General features: G+C 45.6%; 1 protein-coding gene across 4 annotated transcripts in view; it reads left to right on the top strand.

The window, feature by feature from the left end:
• Positions 1–20,728, top strand: part of RB1 (RB transcriptional corepressor 1) — a 350,867-nt gene that overhangs the window by 81,848 nt on the left and 248,291 nt on the right. For all 4 annotated transcript variants that reach the window (XM_040425458.1, XM_040425460.1, XM_040425459.1 and 1 more), the window contains exon 8: positions 3,501–3,649. In XM_040425458.1, the coding sequence (XP_040281392.1) occupies positions 3,501–3,649 (149 nt within the window). The remainder of the gene's footprint in view (positions 1–3,500; positions 3,650–20,728) is intronic.

Consider the following 20,728-nt stretch of genomic DNA (forward strand, 5'->3'; position numbering starts at 1 on the left):
TTGCCACCAGTTTGGCCATATTTCAGAGCTGCAACATCACTGGAGTGCCCAAAAGCACAAGGTGTGCAATACTCAGAGACATGGCCAAGGTAAGAAAGGCTGAAAGACGACCACCACTGAACAAGACACACAAGCTGAAACGTCAAGACTGGGCCAAGAAATATCTCAAAACTGATTTTTCTAAGGTTTTATGGACTGATGAAATGAGAGTGAGTCTTGATGGGCCAGATGGATGGGCCCGTGGCTGGATTGGTAAAGGGCAGAGAGCTCCAGTCCGACTCAGACGCCAGCAAGGTGGAGGTGGAGTACTGGTTTGGGCTGGTATCATCAAAGATGAGCTTGTGGGGCCTTTTCGGGTTGAGGATGGAGTCAAGCTCAACTCCCAGTCCTACTGCCAGTTTCTGGAAGACACCTTCTTCAAGCAGTGGTACAGGAAGAAGTCTGGATCCTTCAAGAAAAACATGATTTTCATGCAGGACAATGCTCCATCACACGCGTCCAAGTACTCCACAGCGTGGCTGGCAAGAAAGGGTATAAAAGAAGAAAATCTAATGACATGGCCTCCTTGTTCACCTGATCTGAACCCCATTGAGTACCTGTGGTCCATCATCAAATGTGAGATTTACAAGGAGGGAAAACAGTACACCTCTCTGAACAGTGTCTGGGAGGCTGTGGTTGCTGCTGCACGCAATGTTGATGGTGAACAGATCAAAACACTGACAGAATCCATGGATGGCAGGCTTTTGAGTGTCCTTGCAAAGAAAGGTGGCTATATTGGTCACTGATTTGTTTTTGTTTTTGTTTTGTTTTTGAATGTCAGAAATGTATATTTGTGAATGTTGAGATGTTATATTGGTTTCACTGGTAAAAATAAATAATTGAAATGGGTATATATTTGTTTTTTGTTAAGTTGCCTAATAATTATGCACAGTAATAGTCACCTGCACACACAGATATCCCCCTAAAATAGCTAAAACTAAAAACAAACTAAAAACTACTTCCAAAAATATTCAGCTTTGATATTAATGAGTTTTTTGGGTTCATTGAGAACATGGTTGTTGTTCAATAATAAAATTAATCCTCAAAAATACAACTTGCCTAATAATTCTGCACTCCCTGTGTATATGTATATGTGTGTATATATATATATATATATATATATATATATATATATATATATATATACACACTGCTCAAAAAAATAAAGGGAACACTTAAACAACACAATGTAACTCCAAGTCAATCACACTTCTGTGAAATCAAACTGTCCACTTAGGAAGCAACACTGAGTGACAATCAATTTCACATGCTGTTGTGCAAATGGGATAGACAACAGGTGGAAATTATAGGCACCCCCAATAGAGGAGTGGTTCTGCAGGTGGTGACCTGACCACTTCTCAGTTCCTATGCTTCCTGGTTGATGTTTTGGTCACTTTTGAATGCTGCCGGTGCTTTCACTCTAGTGGTAGCATGAGACGGAGTCTACAACCCACACAAGTGGCTCAGGTAGTGCAGCTTATCCAGGATGGCACATCAATGCGAGCTGTGGCAAGAAGGTTTGCTGTGTCTGTCAGCGTAGTGTCCAGAGCATGGCGGCGCTACCAGGAGACAGGCCAGTACATCGGGAGACTAGGAGGAGGCCGTAGGAGGGCAACAACCCAGCAGCAGGACCGCTACCTCCGCCTTTGTGCAAGGAGGAACAGGAGGAGCACTGCCAGAGCCCTGCAAAATGACCGCCAGCAGGCCACAAATGTGCATGTGTCTGCTCAAACGGTCAGAAACAGACTCCATGAGGGTGATATGAGGGCCCGACGTCCACAGGTGGGGGTTGTGCTTACAGCCCAACACCATGCAGGACGTTTGGCATTTGCCAGAAAACACCAAGATTGGCAAATTCGCCACTGGCGCCCTGTGCTCTTCACAGATGAAAGCAGGTTCACACTGAGCACATGTGACAGACTTGACAGAGTCTGGAGACGCCGTGGAGAACGTTCTGCTGCCTGCAACATCCTCCAGCATGACCGGTTTGGCATTAGGTCAGTAATGGTGTGGGGTGGCATTTCTTTGGAGGGCCACACAGCCCTCCATGTGCTCGCCAGAGGTAGCCTGACTGCCATTAGGTACCGAGATGAGATCCTCAGACCCCTTGTGAGACCATATGCTGGTGCGGTTGGCCCTGGGTTCCTCCTAATGCAAGACAATGCTAGACCTCATGTGGCTGGAGTGTGTCAGCAGTTCCTGGAAGACGAAGGCATTGATGCTATGGACTGGCCCGCCCGTTCCCCAGACCTGAATCCAATTGAGCACATCTGGGACATCACGTCTCGCTCTATCCACCAACGTCACGTTGCACCACAGACTGTCCAGGAGTTGGCAGATGCTTTAGTCCAGGTCTGGGAGGAGATCCCTCAGGAGACCGTCCGCCACCTCATCAGGAGCATGCACAGGCGTTGTAGGGAGGTCATACAGGCACGTGGAGGCCACACACACAACTGAGCCTCATTTTGACTTGTTTTAAGGACATTACATCAAAGTTGGATCAGCCTGTAGTGTGTTTTTCCACTTTAATTTTGAGGGTGACTCCAAATCCAGACCTCCATGGGTTAACAAATTTGATTTCCATTTTTTTTTTTTGTGTGATTTTGTTGTCAGCACATTCAACTATGTAAAGAACAAAGTATTTCAGAAGAATATTTAATTAATTCAGATCTAGGATGTGTTATTTTTGTGTTCCCACACTTACATATACACACTCACCTAAAGAATTATTAGGAACACCATATTAGGAACACCTGGCTATGAGCTGTGCGCTGCGATTGGCCAGCGCTGCAGCAAGGGACACGCCTCATACAAGAAATCACTCCAGTACAGCAGAGGGAGCGCAGACACCGGAGCCTATACCGGGCGAACGAAGCGGCGCCCAGACATACTAGTAAGTGCAGGGGGACCCCTGGGCGCCGCTCTGCCCACTGATATAGTTAGTTTTTAGTTTGTAGAGTAGTGAAAGGTCCTCTTTAAACAGCACCGAGCCTAGTGTGAAAAGAAACGCAAAGAACAATAATTGGAAAACAATAATATATGTACCCCCAAATAATGGCAGAAAATATAACTCATCCCAACAAAAGACGACCTCCCCTTTTTCCACTTAAAAAAAATTTAATAAAAAAATTGGCTCTTGAAATACATTGATAATTTTTGACATACCTACTAATTTCTGCTTTCGTCCATGTTTAATGCATTCATCCTTTAGAATCTGAACCAACTCTGTTACAGGTCTCGCAGTGTGTAGTTTGTTAAAGATGCCCTTTATGTTCATTCTGACAATTATTGAAATGCACATGCTGCTTTATTATGTAAGCACGTATGCTGGTTCCTTGTTAATATTTTTAGAGCTGTCACTTATGACTTGGATAAGGTTGACACTTTTTTATTTTGAATCAACCATTTAACATTTTATATAAAAGTCAATATGTACTAATCCTGCTGTCCCTTGACTTTAGAGAGTGCAGTGAATGGGATTTCTGTCAATGGACCAACCCGTGCGTCCCGACGCGGTCAGAACAGGAATACGTGGATGTCACAGCCGTCTGAAACGGACACCAGGGTTATAGAAGCTCTTTGTAAGGCGAACGAATGTCCTGTTGATGAGGTAACAATTTCCCTCTTTTTAGTTTGCTTTTGGTTGAGGAAGCATAAACCTTTTCACCTCAAATATAAATGAGTAGGGATGGACTGAGTATTGCATTACAGTGTTAGAGATTTCTCCCTTAAGGCTCCTGCTTGTCTTCCCCAAAATTGTGCATATCATGGAGATGTTTCATTCTAGGTTGGCTAAAATTGCAATTCATTTTATTTATTTTTTTATGATTTTTATTGACATTTTCTGGCAAACGAACAATTTGCAGGTTATAATTTGGTAGCATAGTTAACTTTAAACATAAAAAATAAAAAATCATATTAAGTAGATCATATGTGGGAGGATGACAAGGGCCTGGGTGTTGTACCATGTGTGAAGAAGCCCTGCCCACCCAATGCATATCGTTGTTGGGCTCCATCAAGCTTTTGTGGTTAGCCTGGGCGGCTTGTCTACTGATTGGCACTTCTCACAGCATACGAGGAGGCTGGAGTTGGCGCTCTGCCCTATTACAAGACGCCTGTCTGCTGCCACAGAGGACTAAGTTCCCCCTTCCTTTTCTGCATCATATTCTCAGAGACTGTGTCACTAAAACTTTTTTCTATTAGGACCCAGTTGTGTGCAGCATTCCCTGAAGCTCCTAGTGTGAGTACCACAGGGGTTAAACATATTGATACTTGGCATCTGTGAAGAATGTCCTTACCTAAGAATCTGCCCATACCCTTTACAGTCTACAGTACTATGAGTGATTGTAGGTTCTAACTATTAATGTAGCAGCAATGTCTGGGAACTGTCAGGCTGAAGTTCCTTGGGCTCACCAGTGGAAATAATTCTCTAGGCACAACCCTTATATCATTAATAAAGTTTAATAGGTTTTGATTCAACAAATTACACCCTACTGGCTCCAAAGGCCGCCATATGTTTTTTCTTCCTTAACCCTGGGGCCCACTATGGTGTCATCAGCCTGTTCCCGCTGGAGGATCCTCTAGTACTCTGGTGGGCCAGTCCAACCCCACCGAAGAGACTATTCATTTTTATTGTACATTATTTTCTGGGCGCAGGAGCTTTGGGCGGGCTTTACAGAGCGAACAAATAGTGTTCATTTGTACCGACTTGTGCTGCAGGAGTGACTGACACATGAGTCCTGCTATCGGACAATCATCAGTATCCACTGCATAGTAATACAACCTAAATACACTTGGCTTAAAGTGAAACACAAAAAGTTGATGCGGGTGCAATTTCTGCTAGACTGAGGGGATGTGAAGAACAACAAAGTGCCTGTAGTGATATCACCCAAGTAGCTCTTCAGTATCATTATATTTGGGGTGGCACATAGTTTCTGCTCCGTGCTCAACCACAGTGAAGAAAGTGTGACAGTGGTCTATAACAATTTAAGAATGGCTAGTTTTATCCAAAGAGTTGCCACCGGTCTCTGCAGGGGATGGGTACTACACTGGAGACTGCCCTTGGTGCCAGTTTAACAGATGCCCATTTTCCAGATGGCATGCAGGAGTTGACTGAACTGTTCCTTGCCATTTCTATGGAGCCAACCTGGATAGTCTTACCCAAAGGATGTAACAGTCTAAGACTTTCACACTCTCATTTTGGGGTGGATCTGTCATGGATCTGCAAAAACGGATCCGTTACAATAATACAACCGCATGCATCCGTCATGAACGAATCCGTTTGTATTATCTGTAACATAGCCAAGACGGATCCGTCATGAACTCCATTGAAAGTCAATGGGAGACGGATCCGTTTGGCTCAGTTAAATCAAGCGGACAGCAAAACGCTGCAGGCAACGTTTGTGTCCGCCTCCAGAGCATTCGGAGGCAAACTGATGCATTCTGAGCGGATCTTTTTCCATTCAGAATGCATTAGGGCAAAACAAATCTGTTTTGGACTGTTTGTGAGAGCCCTGAACGAATCTCACAAACGGAAAGCCACAACGCCAGTGTGAAAGTAGTCTAAACCGTATATAGCGGACATTATTAAGGACATGGAAACTCGTATTGCCTCCACTAAGGTCTCCACTGCTGAATTTGTGTTCATCACTTCGAATTGGAGCAGCCCCACTTGCTATTCCACCTGCAGAATTTCTCCTTAAGCCTAGATGACCTTAAAAATAGCACCTTCTGGGATACCTCTGAGAATGAGGACTTAAAGGGTTTTTGTCACTAAGAAATTCACTGTTAAACCAGGCACAATGTGTTGTAGGGCTAGATGAACCGAATGTAATAACTTTCCCTTAGGGATGTGTTGCCTCCTTCATTACTTAATACATATGCAAGTGAGCATTGTATGTGCTCTGAGGGCAGGCCCAAGCCACTGTGTGCACCTTTGCTCCTCATGCTTCCTCTGCCAGCTGCTCCTTCTCCTTGATGGATAGAGCCAGGTTCCTGTGTAGGCATTTTGCCTGGCCCTTTCGGTAAATAGTTTTTAACCTTGTTGCTGCTTTTAGTGTGTTGTATGTACATTTCTTAATGCCTCAAAAAACTTATTGTTGATTTTATTGACATACGGAGGTGCAGTCTTTATGCATACACACATTTGTTTCTCTTCGGCACGTGGGTTTTTGAACGTTCGTGAGCACTCCTTGAATACATTAAGGAATTGCCCACTACTATTTGCATTGCTAAATTCTAAAACATTATTTTATACACAGTGCTGGTTTATCCGGGAATGTGTCGCATTGATAAATGTTGTTCTTCTGACCTACCTCTTGAAACGCAGTTGGTACTTTTTTTTGGCTCTTTCCCTGTTTTTCCAGTTTGGGGAACTGCACTGGGAAAATGTTACCCTGATACAATGCTTGTGGCCTTGTTTCCAGAAACCTTGATAACTGCAGTTTGAAATTCCAAGAATATTCCCCCTTGCACATCGATGTAGCACATGCATTTTACTGTGTCATCTGTATGATGTGCACAGCCAGTTTCCTGTATCGCACCTTCACTTTCCTCATTGTGTTGTACAGGTTTAGGGCTCATGCACACGACCGTTGTTGTTTTCCGGTCCATTTTTTACGGATCCGTTCCGTATCTGAGTTGTTCTTTTTTTCTTCTCTGATTTAAGTCCTCTTCTGTTCCACAAAATATATCCGTATGGTTTCCGTATGCAATCTGTTTTTTGTGGATTGGAAACAGTAACTTATTAATCACCAAACACATGAGCTATATGGGCTGGGCCTTTCTACAGTATGGATCTGCAAAATCCGGATGAAATACGGATGTGTTCCGTGTGCGTTCCGTATTTTTTTGCAAACCCAGTGACTTGAATAGGGCCTCGGACTGTGATTTGCGGACAATAATAGGAAATGCACTACTTTTTTTGCGGAATGGAAATATGTAAACGGAATGCACACTGAGTACCTTCCGTTTTTGCGGACCCATTGAAGTGAATGGTTCCGCATATGGTCCGGAAAAAAACGGAACGGAAGTGAACAGAAAATACTTTTGTGTGAATGAGCCCTTAGGCAGTGACCGTACAAGTCAGCCACTCCCATGTTCTTATAATCGATGTTGCAGTCTGGTGTGTGAGTCTCTGGATTGGACCAGGGGCGCTGCCATTGGCATTAGTGATGAGCGAGCACCAAAGTATTCGGGTGTTCGGCCCGAACACATTGCTATATTCGTGTGCCCGGCTGATCACCCGAGTATAATGGAAGTCAATGGGAGACAACCAGGCACCCCCTGCTCGGAACAGAAGAGCTGGTTCATAAAAAAAAGGTTAGGAATTGATGGAAACCCCATCAAAATAGTTTGGAAACAGCATTAGGCCTCTTTCAGACGGGCGTTGTAGGAAAATGTGCGGGTGCGTTGCGGGAACATGCACGATTTTTCCGCGCGAGTGCAAAACATTGTAATGCGTTTTGCACTCGCGTGAGGAAAATCGGCATGTTTGGTACCCAAACCCGAACTTCTTCACAGAAGTTCGGGCTTGGGATCGGTGTTCTGTAGATTGTACAGTCGTGGCCAAAAGTTTTGAGAATTACATAAATATTGGAAATTGGAAAAGTTGCTGCTTAAGTTTTTATAATAGCAATTTGCATATACTCCAGAATGTTATGAAGAGTGATCAGATGAATTGCATAGTCCTTCTTTGCCATGAAAATTAACTTAATCCCCAAAAAACCTTTCCACTGCATTTCATTGCTGTCATTAAAGGACCTGCTGAGATCATTTCAGTAATCGTCTTGTTAACTCAGGTGAGAATGTTGACGAGCACAAGGCTGGAGATCATTATGTCAGGCTGATTGGGTTAAAATGGCAGACTTGACATGTTAAAAGGAGGGTGATGCTTGAAATCATTGTTCTTCCATTGTTAACCATGGTGACCTGCAAAGAAACGCGTGCAGCCATCATTGCGTTGCATAAAAATGGCTTCACAGGCAAGGATATTGTGGCTACTAAGATTGCACCTCAATCAACAATTTATAAGATCATCAAGAACTTCAAGGAAAGAGGTTCAATTGTCGTTAAGAAGGCTTCAGGGCATCCAAGAAAGTCCAGCAAGCGCCAGGATCGTCTCCTAAAGAGGATTCAGCTGCGGGATCGCAGTGCCACCAGTGCAGAGCTTGCTCAGGAATGGCAGCAGGCAGGTGTGAGCGCATCTGCACGCACAGTGAGGTGAAGACTTTTGGAAGATGGCCTGGTGTCAAGAAGGGCACCAAAGAAGCCACTCCTCTCCAAAAAAAACCATCAGGGACAGATTGATCTTCTGTAGAAAGTATGGTGAATGGACTGCTGAGGACTGAGGCAAAGTCATATTCTCCGATGAAGCCTCTTTCCGATTGTTTGGGGCATCTGGAAAAAGGCTTGTCCGGAGAAGAAAAGGTGAGCGCTACCATCAGTCCTGTGTCATGCCAACAGTAAAGCATCCGGAGACCATTCATGTGTGGGGTTGCTTCTCATCCAAGGGAGTGGGCTCACTCACAATTTTGCCCAAAAACACAGCCGTGAATAAAGAATGGTACCAAAACACCCTCCAACAGCAACTTCTTCCAACAATCCAGCAACAGTTTGGTGAAGAACAATGCATTTTCTAGCATGATGGAGCACTGTGCCATAAGGCAAAAGTCATAACTAAGTGGCTCGGGGACCAAAACGTTGACATTTTGGGTCCATGGCCTGGAAACTCCCCAGATCTTAATCCCATTGAGAACTTGTGGTCAATCCTCAAGAGGCGGGTGGACAAACAAAAACCCACTAATTCTGACAAACTCCAAGAAGTGATTATGAAAGGAATCAGGAATCAGGAATTGGCCCAGAAGTTGATTGAGAGCATGCCCAGTCGAATTGCAAAGGTCCTGAAAAAGAAGGGCCAACACTGCAAATACTGACTCTTTGCATAAATTAATTTTTTTAACTCCCCTTAATCCACTTGATCACGGAACCCGGCATCTCTTCTGACTTCTTTCTTTGCTGTGTGCAACAACAGGACCTGTGGTGACGTCACTCCGGTCATCACATGGTCCATCACATGATCCATCACCATGGTAAAAGATCATGTGATGGATCATGTGATGACCGGAGTGACGTCAGCACAGGTCCTGTTGCTGCACGCAGCAAAGAAGTCAGAAGAGATTCCGGCTCCGCAATCAAGTGGATTAAGGGGAGTTAAAAAATTTTATTTATTTTTTTAACCCCTCCAGCGCTATTTTACTATGCATTCTGTATTCAGAATGCTATTATTTTCCCTTAAAACCATGTTATAAGGGAAAATAATAATGATCGGGTCTCCATCCCGATCGTCTCCTAGCAACCGTGCATGAAAATCGCACCGCATCCGCACTTGCTTGCGGATGCTTGCGATTTTCACGCAACCCCATTCATTTCTATGGGGCCTGCGTTGCGTGAAAAACGCACAAAATAGAGCATGCTGCGATTTTCACGCAACGCACAAGTGATGCGTGAAAATCACCGCTCATGTGACACAGCCCCATAGAAATGAAGGGGTCGGGATTCAGTGCGGGTGCAATGCGTTCAACTCGCGCATGGCATCCGCGCGGAATACTCGCCCGTGTGAAAGGAGCCTTAAGAGGATAGCTGGATGCGTCTTAGACTCCTATTATGTACGACATACAATAGACAACCACACAAAGGCTATATGCCAAAAGCCCGGTATGTGCAAGCCATCAATCTATCAATGAGACAGATGACAGGCGTAGTCAGCATGACTAAGTTTTTACATGACAAAACAGTATAGAAAGGTTATTGACTATTATGTTAGGACAATCTGAAAACTTGTCGCCCTAGTGATATTGATCTAGGTGTGCAGGTCCACCCAAGCCATCCAACAGATGCAAAATAACTTTGAGGTTTACTGGTTTTCAGTCAGATGAGAGCTGGTTTGGAATATCTCATAGTGCACGAGGCTGCCATTGTAAGGTATTCTGGCTGTTATCCGTCTCATGGATAGATGGATGGCTTTTACATACCTGGCTTTTGGCATATAGCCTTTGTGTGGTTGTCTATTTTATGACGTACATAATAGGAGTCTGACGCATCCAGCTATCCTCTTAATGCTGTTGCCAAACCATTTTGATGGGGTTTCCATCAATTTATAACTTTTTTTTATTTTTTTTATTTTTTTATGAACCAGACACCCTCTTCTCTTCTGAGCAGGGGGTCCCTGGTGTTCTCCTATTGACTTAAATTGTATTAGAGTACCTGAACTATTTGTCCGAGCACTCTGATTTGGCGAGCATAGCGATGCTCGAGCCGAACAGCAGTTCGGCCGAGCATGCTCGCTCATCACTAATTGGCATGCATTGTTTTTTATATAATCGCATCCCTCTAGTACTTTTTTTGAATCAGATAATTTTTATTGAAGTAAAAGTAAATACAAATGTATTCAATAAATACAATAACAAAATCCCCCATAACCCCAACATTATAGGAAAAGAGCAGCAAATCTAACATATTAGTCAGATACATTAGAATATGTGCAAATACACAGATCACAGTAATGAATTCAATAGCGGAGACGCCGGCAGACCCGCAATACCAAGCCCATAGACAGACTAGCCAAAATGATGATAATGGTTCAATAGCGAAGGTAAGAGAAATAACAGTGAACTCCCCCCACATTTTACAATGAGTGACATGTACGGACGATGATCTTGGCCCCTGTATTCAAGAATAAGGAGATATCGGCACACTCCCTGTACACCTTTCTTTGACCGACAATCATACATTATTAGTTGCAAGCACATAAGCGCCACCCCTGCTTTAAGAACGACCTAGAACAATCCAGCTACTACAGTGCAAGGACAGCCATTGACTGCACACCCCTGATTTGTCTATCCATGGTCCCCATACGGAGTCGAATTTCGACAGACAGTTTCTCTTCAAATACGTTCCCCTCTCTAGCCTTATAACCACATTCATCCTAGCCACAAATTCTGCAAAACTAGGAGGAGACGACTGAATCCATTTAGCAGCGATGGTTTTCGCTGCTAAATGGGAGGTTGCAAAGACTCAGAGTCAAATAATCAGAGTATGCACATTCTTGCATTTAGTGTATATCTAGCGCAGTATATTTTGTTAATCAGTTTTATTATCTTAGACCAGTACCTATGCAGAGTGTTGCATTGCCAGATCATGTGGAACAGCCCAGCATCATCCGTCCTGCATTTCGGACATAACGAGTCAGGGCGACACCCTATCATCTTCAAAAAGAGTGGTGACCTGTCTACTCTATGCAAATGAAAAATCTGGGATAATCTAACCGCCTCACTCATAGACAGTGTTGGAGTTAACTCCAATACCTCCACCCACTGAGCATCCGAGATTGGGCCCACATCTTTCTCCCCCATTGCTCTTAATTAGTAGTGGATACTTTTCCAGATTCCTTTCCTGCATTGCCCCGTAGGCTCTAGATATCTCTCCTTTGGAGGTCCCCATCACCATCAGATTGGACAACACCTGATGGGAGGCGAGGACCATCGGTCCAATTTTTACTTGTGAGCTTAAAGGGCTTCTGTCACCCCACTAAAGTTTTTTTTTTTTTTTTTGGTTAGTTATAATCCCTATACTGCGATTTATGCATACATACTGTAATTAATCATTTCGGTTCAGCAGATTATGTTAAAAACGTACTTTTAAAATATGCAAATTACCTTGCTACCAGCAAGTAGGGCGGCTACTTGCTGGTAGCAGCCGCATCCTCCTATCCTAAAGACGGCCCCTCCGCATGTTGATTGACAGGGCCAACGGACGGGATCGATGACGTCATCAAGTACACCCGGAAGAGAAGACGCCGGCATCGCTGGAAGGAGGCGGAGAGTCTGGTGACGTCGCTGGATGCTCGAATCAGGTAAGTATGTACGTAATGAGCATGCTGCCACAAAAACCACCAACGAAATGGGAATAAATAATTTTATAAAAATGACAGTTATTAACACTATACCACCAACAATTATTAATAATAAATCTCTTCTGGGTGTACTTGATGACGTCACCGGCGCAGGCGCATTGAGGATGGAGCGGCCGAGCGAGCGTCCGCCTCTCAGTGCTCCTGCGCCGACTGAGTACCGTTACGGCGCAAGCGCGAGATCTTGATAGCAGACAGGACCAGCCAGAGGACCATCCCGTCCGTTGGCCCTGTCAATCAACATGCGGAGGGGGCGTCTTTAGGATAGGAGGATGCGGCTGCTACCAGCAAGTAGCCGCCCAGAGCAAGTGGAGTGAAAGTGGTGTGATACCCACACCTTACAGATACTGTTAGTTTTTTCCGGTACAAGGTGCGTCTCAGATAAGCATAGGATGGCTGGCTGATGCGATTGTAACGCATAAAAGACAGCGTTTCGCTTAGCAGCCTGTCCTAAACCTCTTACATTCCACGCGACAATTTTAAGAGTACCCATTGTTATGGTTAAACTGTATCTTGCAGGGTCTGCCAATACCTCCGAGTTGCACTTCAATATACATACTAAAGTCTCCAATTATTTTAAGCTCAACATCCCAGTGAACCCGACCCACCCTTCCCATCCATAGAAGAACAAATAAAACCATCTCACACACTAGCGAGAAACTAGGGAAAACTAAATTCCTGAACTGGAGGATAACAAGTAGACTCTTTGCGTCAGGAACACAATAACCTTGTGATGTGGCTCCGGGCTTACTGTCCCGGCTATCTCGCAGATATTAAAGCTACCTAAAAGAACCCTGTACCCGGTGATACTTTAAGCTAGGAAAACGGCCCTAATAACAGTTGTAGTACATATTGCCTTCAACATCAATCATTAAACTGCTTTTACCCATGTTCCTCGTAACAGTATAAGCCCAAGATAGCAATTAGCAGACCACACATGAGTAATACAAAGTATCATACCCCCCCCCCCCCCCTCTCACATACTGGCAGCAAAGAAAAGTCCACATGCGACGATTCAGGAGGTATTGCGGATGTTTTGCTCCATGGTGTCCAACCATTGACACGCCGCTGCCGGATCCTCAAACATATGCGACTTATCTTTGGCTATCACCCGCAGCCACGCAGGGTAGATTATAGCATACGGTAACTGCAGCTGTCGTAATCTCCTCTTGACATCAAAGAACTTTGTTCTTTTCTTCTGGACTTCCGCCGAGAAATCCGGATATAAAGAAACACGACTTCCATTGATGCTTAAATCCATGCAGTCTCTGGCACTCCTCAGGATGGTATCCCGGAAGTGAAGCACTCTCAGCAGCAGTGGTCGCGGCGGCGGAATGGCACCCGATGTGCCCTCTCCACAGCAAATAGTGGTGACAATTTTTCTTTGCCAATTTTTTCCAGCAGCCATTTTTCAACAAACGCAACAGGGTCAGCGCCTTCAGCTCTTTCTGGCACCCCGATCATGCGAACATTATTTCGGCGTAGCCTATTCTCCATATCATCAGTTTTTGCAATGAGCATGGTGACATTATGGATCACTCTTTGTATATCCCTCTGAACCGGCGGCATTTGATCTTCCAGCTCACTAATGCGACTTTCCATCTCCCCATCCTCTCCTTAACTTGTCGCATATCTTGCCGAATGAGGCCAATGTCCTCCTTTAATCCACCGACCGTTGTGGTTAGTGCCGTTAGTGCAGCGTTACATTGCGCCACCGCCATAAACACATCCCTCATGGTGGGTTCTCGCGTTATCTCCGCCATATTTGATGCGCTGCCACTGACCTGTGAGGCATCTGTTGCAGCACCGGAGGGCTCCTCCTGAGCCTGATCAGACGGCCAGTCATGAGGGGAAGGCTTCGCAGCAGAAGTAGTTGGCCCAGCAGTAGGTGTATGCGCATATTTCTCCAGGCGCCCCGCTACATCAGCCCGCCTTGCCACATGCGCGGCGCCATCTTGTATCAGCGGGGTAGCGCTATCTGAGTCTTTTCCGTCTTTTTCCTTCTGTTTTTGCCGCACCATATTGCTGTCTCAGCGCACCGGAGGTTACCGGAGACACTTTGAGCTCAAGGTATGTTGAATAAATCACCGGCAGGCTGGTAGATCAGTTGTGTTCAGGATATTTAGCCGGGAGCTCTGCGCCACATGTCCGCTCACATCCTCAGTCAGGCCACGCCCCTCATCCCTCTTGTACTTAAAGCTGGCAGAGTATACGTTATTGCTGTATACTGCCCAACTCTCACCTCTTCTGAGTGTTTGCCTAAGTAGTGTTTTAGGGACGTCTCAGATTTTTTTCTGATGTGCCACATGCCACTGTACGTCTGGACCACTGGTATAGTGGGGCGTGCATATAAAAAATGATCTAAGAAGCGGGAAGGACACTGGAGGCGGGGAAGACCAGATACCTGGGTAGTGCAACAACGTGGCCAAGATGGCGGATGAGAACTCTGACACTGATTCCCCCAACGTGTTACAGGACTTGGTCAGCTTCCTCACAGGAAGATGTGTTCGCTTCTGGTCCTCTCCCAGTCGCTGACCTCAAACGTTTAGCCATTGAAGTGGCAAATCACTTAGCCCCGGTACTCAAAGCCTCGTTATCGGCGACGTTGCAAACAGCCGTAAACGAGCTACAAGATGCCTTCACACAGCAGGGATATGGCATCGACGAACTCGAGCAAAGAACCTCCTGCGTGGAAGAAGACCTAGGAGGCACCAATACTAAAGTGGAGGTGATGCAGCACGAGATTGGAGAACTCGGAGATGAGATTGATTTGGAAAATCATTCTCGTCTGAGCAATCTGCGTCTGGTAGGACTACCAGAGGAGGTGTGTCGGAGCTGAGGCGCATGTGTGAGTCAGACTTTCCTAGAGCCCTATGTTTATCTATTCCAAGAAAAGTGGAACGTGTTCATAGACTGGGACCAGGTGCAAGTGCGGCTGGGGGTCGGGAGACAAGAAAGAAGTACCTTTTTTAAGACAAGACCCATCATAATGAAGTTCCTGGACTTCACGGACAAAGAAATGATAGGAGCTTACTGAGCCCTCAAGGAGCCACTCAAGTTCTAAGGTCACAAAGTCATGTTATTTAATGACTATTCAGCGGCGGTTACAAAGAGAAGAGCTTTCAGTGGTATTTGTACGTCTCTTTTTAAACGCAACATACGTTTTTAACTACTATACCCAGCACTGTTACGAGCTAGGTGTGCCGATGGGTCCTACAAGACTTTTGCTTCACCTTCAGAGGCCGAGTTTTTTTTTGCGCAAGGATCCTATCTCTTTAGACCAAGAGGTGACTGAAGAACGTAAAGGCAGTGGACCAAGACCTTTGCGCCAAACCCCACCTGGAACATTACAAGGCCTAGAGATACGAGAATAGAGGAACACTTCTCCTATTGCCAAGGAGCAGAGGAGACAGCGACGCTGAGAGACTTTATCTGGGCCTCTTTCACTTTCTGGGGTTAGCCTGATATAAAGGTACTTTTTGACTAGATGTTTTTCCTCCCGAAATATAGCTAAGATGGGAGGGGACAGAGGGATGTGAACTACCAGAAAAAAGAGAAGTCTATGACTGTTCATTCCTTATTTCCCTTACGCCCATGACCGCACCCTTGAGAGACCGCCTCCATCATCAGGACAGGAGACAGGAACTTTCGTGGAGAGCTCATAAGGAGGGGCTCTGCCCCTATAGCTCCAGTTCCTGTTTAATGTTAGAAGGATTGGACATGTGGTGGAGAGCTTAAAGGATTAGGCTGCAGGAGCCCAGCGTAATATTACCAGTGTGGGTTACGTAGTGCGGCGTAAGACTCCACTAGGAGCCGCCTGCCAAGTCTGGGGCAGCGTCCTTCTGGGTCTTGGACTTAGGTTTGTCGAGCTGGCGTTTCGGTGCAGTCCCGGGAGTTACTGTGAGGTGGCCCCGGGATGCTGGATCCTCCTGGCAGTACTGTTCTTCTGGCTTCCGGTAGCCTTACAGAAGCTAGGGGAGGTTTCCTTATTTTCTAAGCACGCTCTGTGTGTGAACCGGAAGTTGCAGGTCGCGACTTCCGGTATTTTGGAACGCAGGTTGGTTCCGGTTAACCAGCGTTCCGGAAGGGAAATTGGTACATCCTACCCATAAAGGCAGCATTTGGTACGCCGGCAGGGACCCAAACTGGGTTGTTTGACCTCCCTCTCAGCGTGCGGTCAAAAGGATCCTAGCCAGCCTGCAAGCATCCCCAGGTGCATATGGACGCTCTATCCGGAAACATGGAAGAAAAGAGCGGTCAGCGCTCTGATGTACAGGATGGTCATGATGGCAGACCGGTATTCCTGGTGGACTAAGGAGGTCAATTCCCACTTTTTGTATTCCTCCCTGTTGTGCCTAATGGGGTTTATTCTCTTATTTTGTTTTAGAATATTACAGAGGCCCCTAGGAAAGCCACTGCTAAAATTAAAGAAAGAGAGTGTGCCGTCTGCAGAAAAAACTCTCTTCTGCCTGGTCTAAAATGTTAGGTCAGCATTGTGCTAATAAGGTGGTAGAGGAGGAATCCCTATTATTACTTCAGAGCATCAAAGAGCGTCAAACCTGAAGTCTCTGATTCTATCAAAATGTTTAAGTAGTGCCTACCTTCCTCCGCTACGGGCAAGTAGGGTCATTCTAATATCATATCTGATAGTGAATCTTCCGAGGAGACTGAGCAAGGAGAGATCCTAGATGGTTCAAGTTCTTCCTCGGATGAAGAATCCTTTATTCTCCCCTGAAGATACAGATTCCCTACTCAAAGCTATTAGAACCACGATGAACAAAAGTCCATTCAAGATATAATGTTTGGGGATCTGGGTCACAAAAGATCTAGAGTGTTTCCGTTAAATGAAAATTTTAAGCATTTAATTCAGAAAGAATGGAAGAAACTGGATAACAAGTTTTTTATTCCCAGAAGTGTAAAGAGAAAATATCCTTGTAATGAAGGCGAGTCATCCTGTTGGGACAGGCCTCCTAAACTAGATACCCCTATTGCGAAAAAATCAGATCTGCTTTGCCTTTTGAGGATTTTGGCGCTTTAAAAGACCCATTGGATAGACGGGCTGAGCTATACCTTAAAGGCCTGAGTAGAGGCCTCCCAAACTTTTTAAGCCTAATATAGCCACTACCTCCACTGCCAGGTCATTGAAATTGTGGCTTCAGGATTTTGAATCCCACATCCAGAATAGGACCTCTAGGGACCAGCTCCTAGGTTATTTTTCCCACTATACTTAAAGTGGTGGACTTTATTTCAGATGCATTGGCCGATGCATTAAGATTAAATGCCAGATCCGAGCGATTTGGCTTAAAGGATGGTCTGGGGACACAAGTTCTAAAAGCAAGTTCTTTGTTCTATCCCATGTCAGGGAGAATTTCTGTTCGGTTCGGTTTAGTTCTGGATGACCTCTTGTAAAAAGCCTCACATGATAAGAAGGGTTTTCCGGTGTCTAATCTCCCTAGGAAGCAGCAGTTTTTTTGGAAAAATAAGAGAAGTTTCGATAAATCAAATTAAAACAGAAACAGGTGAAGAAAAAACAAGGGTAGAAGGGATAGAGGTTTCCTCTTTAAATAATTCCCAGTCCTCTTCAGGCCCAAAGTCTAGTCAACAATGACGGTTACAGGGGCGTGGCTAACTGCCGGCATGAACGGCCGCATCTGATCTGCTCTCCGGCACTCGATTATCATCCTGATCAATCCTGAGTGCTGATACGGCTAATTTGACAAAACGCAAGGTGCACAACATCACGAGATCCCATGGAACCTAATAATGGGACCCAGCAAGGCTCAAGCAGCGGCAGAACGCCTTAAAGAATTTGCGCGCCAAGACCATCATGGTGCCGCGGCGGCCAGTATACCGTGCACTCAGCATTCCCGCGGTCAAGCGGCACAACAAGCAGCTACTGATGAGCCGGAGGCGTCTGAGCTTTCACCGAAAGAGGCAGCTGATGTCAGCGATCCTGGCCTGCCAAACTTCCCTCACTACCAAGATTGACGAGGTACGTGTGGATTTAGGCCTCGTTAGACAAGATGTCCAGCAACTTAGAGAGCGGGTGAGGAGAGCGGAAGAGAGGATCTCTGAGCTAGAGGACCTCACCGTCCCTTACCGGCCAAGATCCATGCCCTGGAAGACTCGGTCTCCTTATGGAAACAGAAATTGCGACGACCTGGAGAACAGGGCCAGGAGGAATAACGTGCGCATCTTAGGCCTACCCGAAAGAACAGAGGGTTCGGATCCCGCAGCCTTCCTGGAGGCCTGGTTCAAGTCTACTTTTCCCGAGGCAGCCTCCTCTTTGGCATATGCAGTAGAGCGAGCCCACAGGGTTCCAGCGCGCCCACCACCACCTGGGGCCCCACCTAGGCCACTTTTAGCTCACATGCTAAACTGGAAAGATCGAGACCTCATTCTTACCCATGCGAGAAGTAAGCTGTCCATCACGTATGAAAACGCCAAGGTATCCTTGTTCCCCGATTTCTCCGCCGAGCTTCAAAAGAGAAGGGCGACTTTTGTTTCTGTTAAGAGAAGGCTCCGCGACATAAACTTACCATTTTCCATGGCTTACCCCGCCAGGTTGCGGGTGGTAGAAGGGGAAAAATCGCATTTCTTCACCGACCCCAAAGAAGCGGATGATTGGATCGTTAGAAAGTCGCGCAGACTGTCGCCATCTTGAGGTGCGGCATGTTACCAACACCTTACTCTTTGCCTGAGGACTCTACTACCAGGGCACAATATCAGCGATGGTGGTGGAGATTTGCCATTTGAATCAGGCACTGTTATACCGCTATGGACTCCGTAATAATTGCGCACAGGTAATCCGGAATGAGTTTCATTGTTTAATATGTACACCATTGGTTAAATGCCAGCACGATGTGTATTTTGTAGAGGGGGCTGGTCAGATACTTTCATAGACTCTCACCACCTTGTGATATGCAGGTCCCTGACTACTCAGCCACAGGGAAGCTACTTTCCTGCATTTGGCATTATATACTTTATTTCAATGTTAATTTATGGCATTTTTTGTTCCACTTTAAGTTTATATACTTTGTTCAGGCACAATGTGGTAGATCATTAACTGTAAGCAGTCTTCTATATGTGATAGGCGATTTGACACGGAAGAAGTATCTGGAGCTACAGCAGAAGGGCAGATTTGTTGTCAGCCATAAGTCACGTACAATATGGCCACCCTAGTGTTAATGTCCTGGAATGTGAGGGGGTTGGGTAATCCAGGTAAAAGAATGTCTGTCTGTTTTTGCACATATACTCAGTTTACAAGAGACCCATTTGACGGCCGAAACGTCCACTAGGCTTCAGAAAGCATGGGTTCAATGGTCATGTCACTCATATGGCTCCTCACACTCTAGGGGAGTGTCTCTTCTAATCAATCGCTCCGTTAGATGGGAACCGCACACGGTTGAGACTGACCCGGATGGGAGGTACATTTTTGTTTTTTGCACACGTGATTTACTGTCCCCCTCCTGCTGATTTGGCGCTACTGCAGACTGCGGCCATCTTTGCGGCTCAGTATCCACACACTAAGCTATTATGTGCAGGGGACCTTAACATGGTCATGAATTCACGGGTGGATCGCTTTCATGCTTGCCCGACTTCCTCGGTCCACAGCCCACCTACTTTGTTGTCAGCCTGGATCGAGGAGATGGGGTGGCTAGATTTGAGGAGAGAGAAACATCTAGGGTCTGTGGAATACTCCTGTTTCACTCCCTCCTGCGGGGCATTGTCTAGGATCGATTACATATTTGGCTCCCCTGAGGTATACTTAGAGCTAACAAATATTTCTCATGGTCCCCAAAGTGTGTCTGATCATGCACCCTTAATAGCACAGTTTAATGTTTTTACAGACATTAAGCCCTCGTTTGAAAACGAGAATACACCCATTTTGGCTTACCCTCCTAAAAGACCAAGACAGGATCCGAGACCAATTGCAAATATTCCTAGAGGTACAAGACGCAGAGACGAATACCTTGCTTCTATGGGATACGTTGAAGGCGTATCTCAGGGTATGCCTTAAATCATCCATCTCTTACATTAAAAAAGACGCCCGAAAAAAAGAGGACTCCCTTAGTGTCTGTGTCAAGGAAGCCGAGACAAGGTTTGTCTTGGAGCCTTCTGAAGCAAATAGATAGGACTGGTTGCAGAAGGGAAGGATGTATCTGGTTAATCTACATGAAAAAAGTAACCGCAAGTTATTTTTTTATAAACAGGCCTTTGAGGTGGGAGATAAGGCAGGAAGAGTACTAGCCCATATAGTCCACAGAAACACATCTGCTCCACCAGTCTTACGTATACAGATCCCAAGTGGTGAGGTCCGAGAATCTGTCCCAGACATTGTATCGGGCTTTGCTGACTTCTATCGTGATCTATACCAATCACGAGTGGCATACTCTGAGTTGGAACTCGGGCACTATTTAGACGAGATAACCTACCCAACACTATCGGTAGAAGACAGCAATTTGTTAGAGGAGGATATAACTCTGAAGGAGGTACAGGAGGCAATTAATGGTCTGGCGAACGGAAAGTCTCCTGGTCCTGATGGGCTGCCTCTGGAGATATACTCCAAATATGTAGATATTCTTGGTCTCCAGCTGAAGGAGATGTTTAAAGAGGCATAACGGCTGGTCAAATTACCGGATTCCTTATATGAAGCATCCATAGTAGTAATTTTAAAACCGGACAAAGCCGCTGGATTGTGCCTCATACAGGCCGATATCC

The sequence above is a fragment of the Bufo bufo genome, chromosome 3 (genome assembly GCF_905171765.1).
Source record: "Bufo bufo chromosome 3, aBufBuf1.1, whole genome shotgun sequence".
NCBI classification, from domain to species: domain Eukaryota; kingdom Metazoa; phylum Chordata; class Amphibia; order Anura; family Bufonidae; genus Bufo; species Bufo bufo.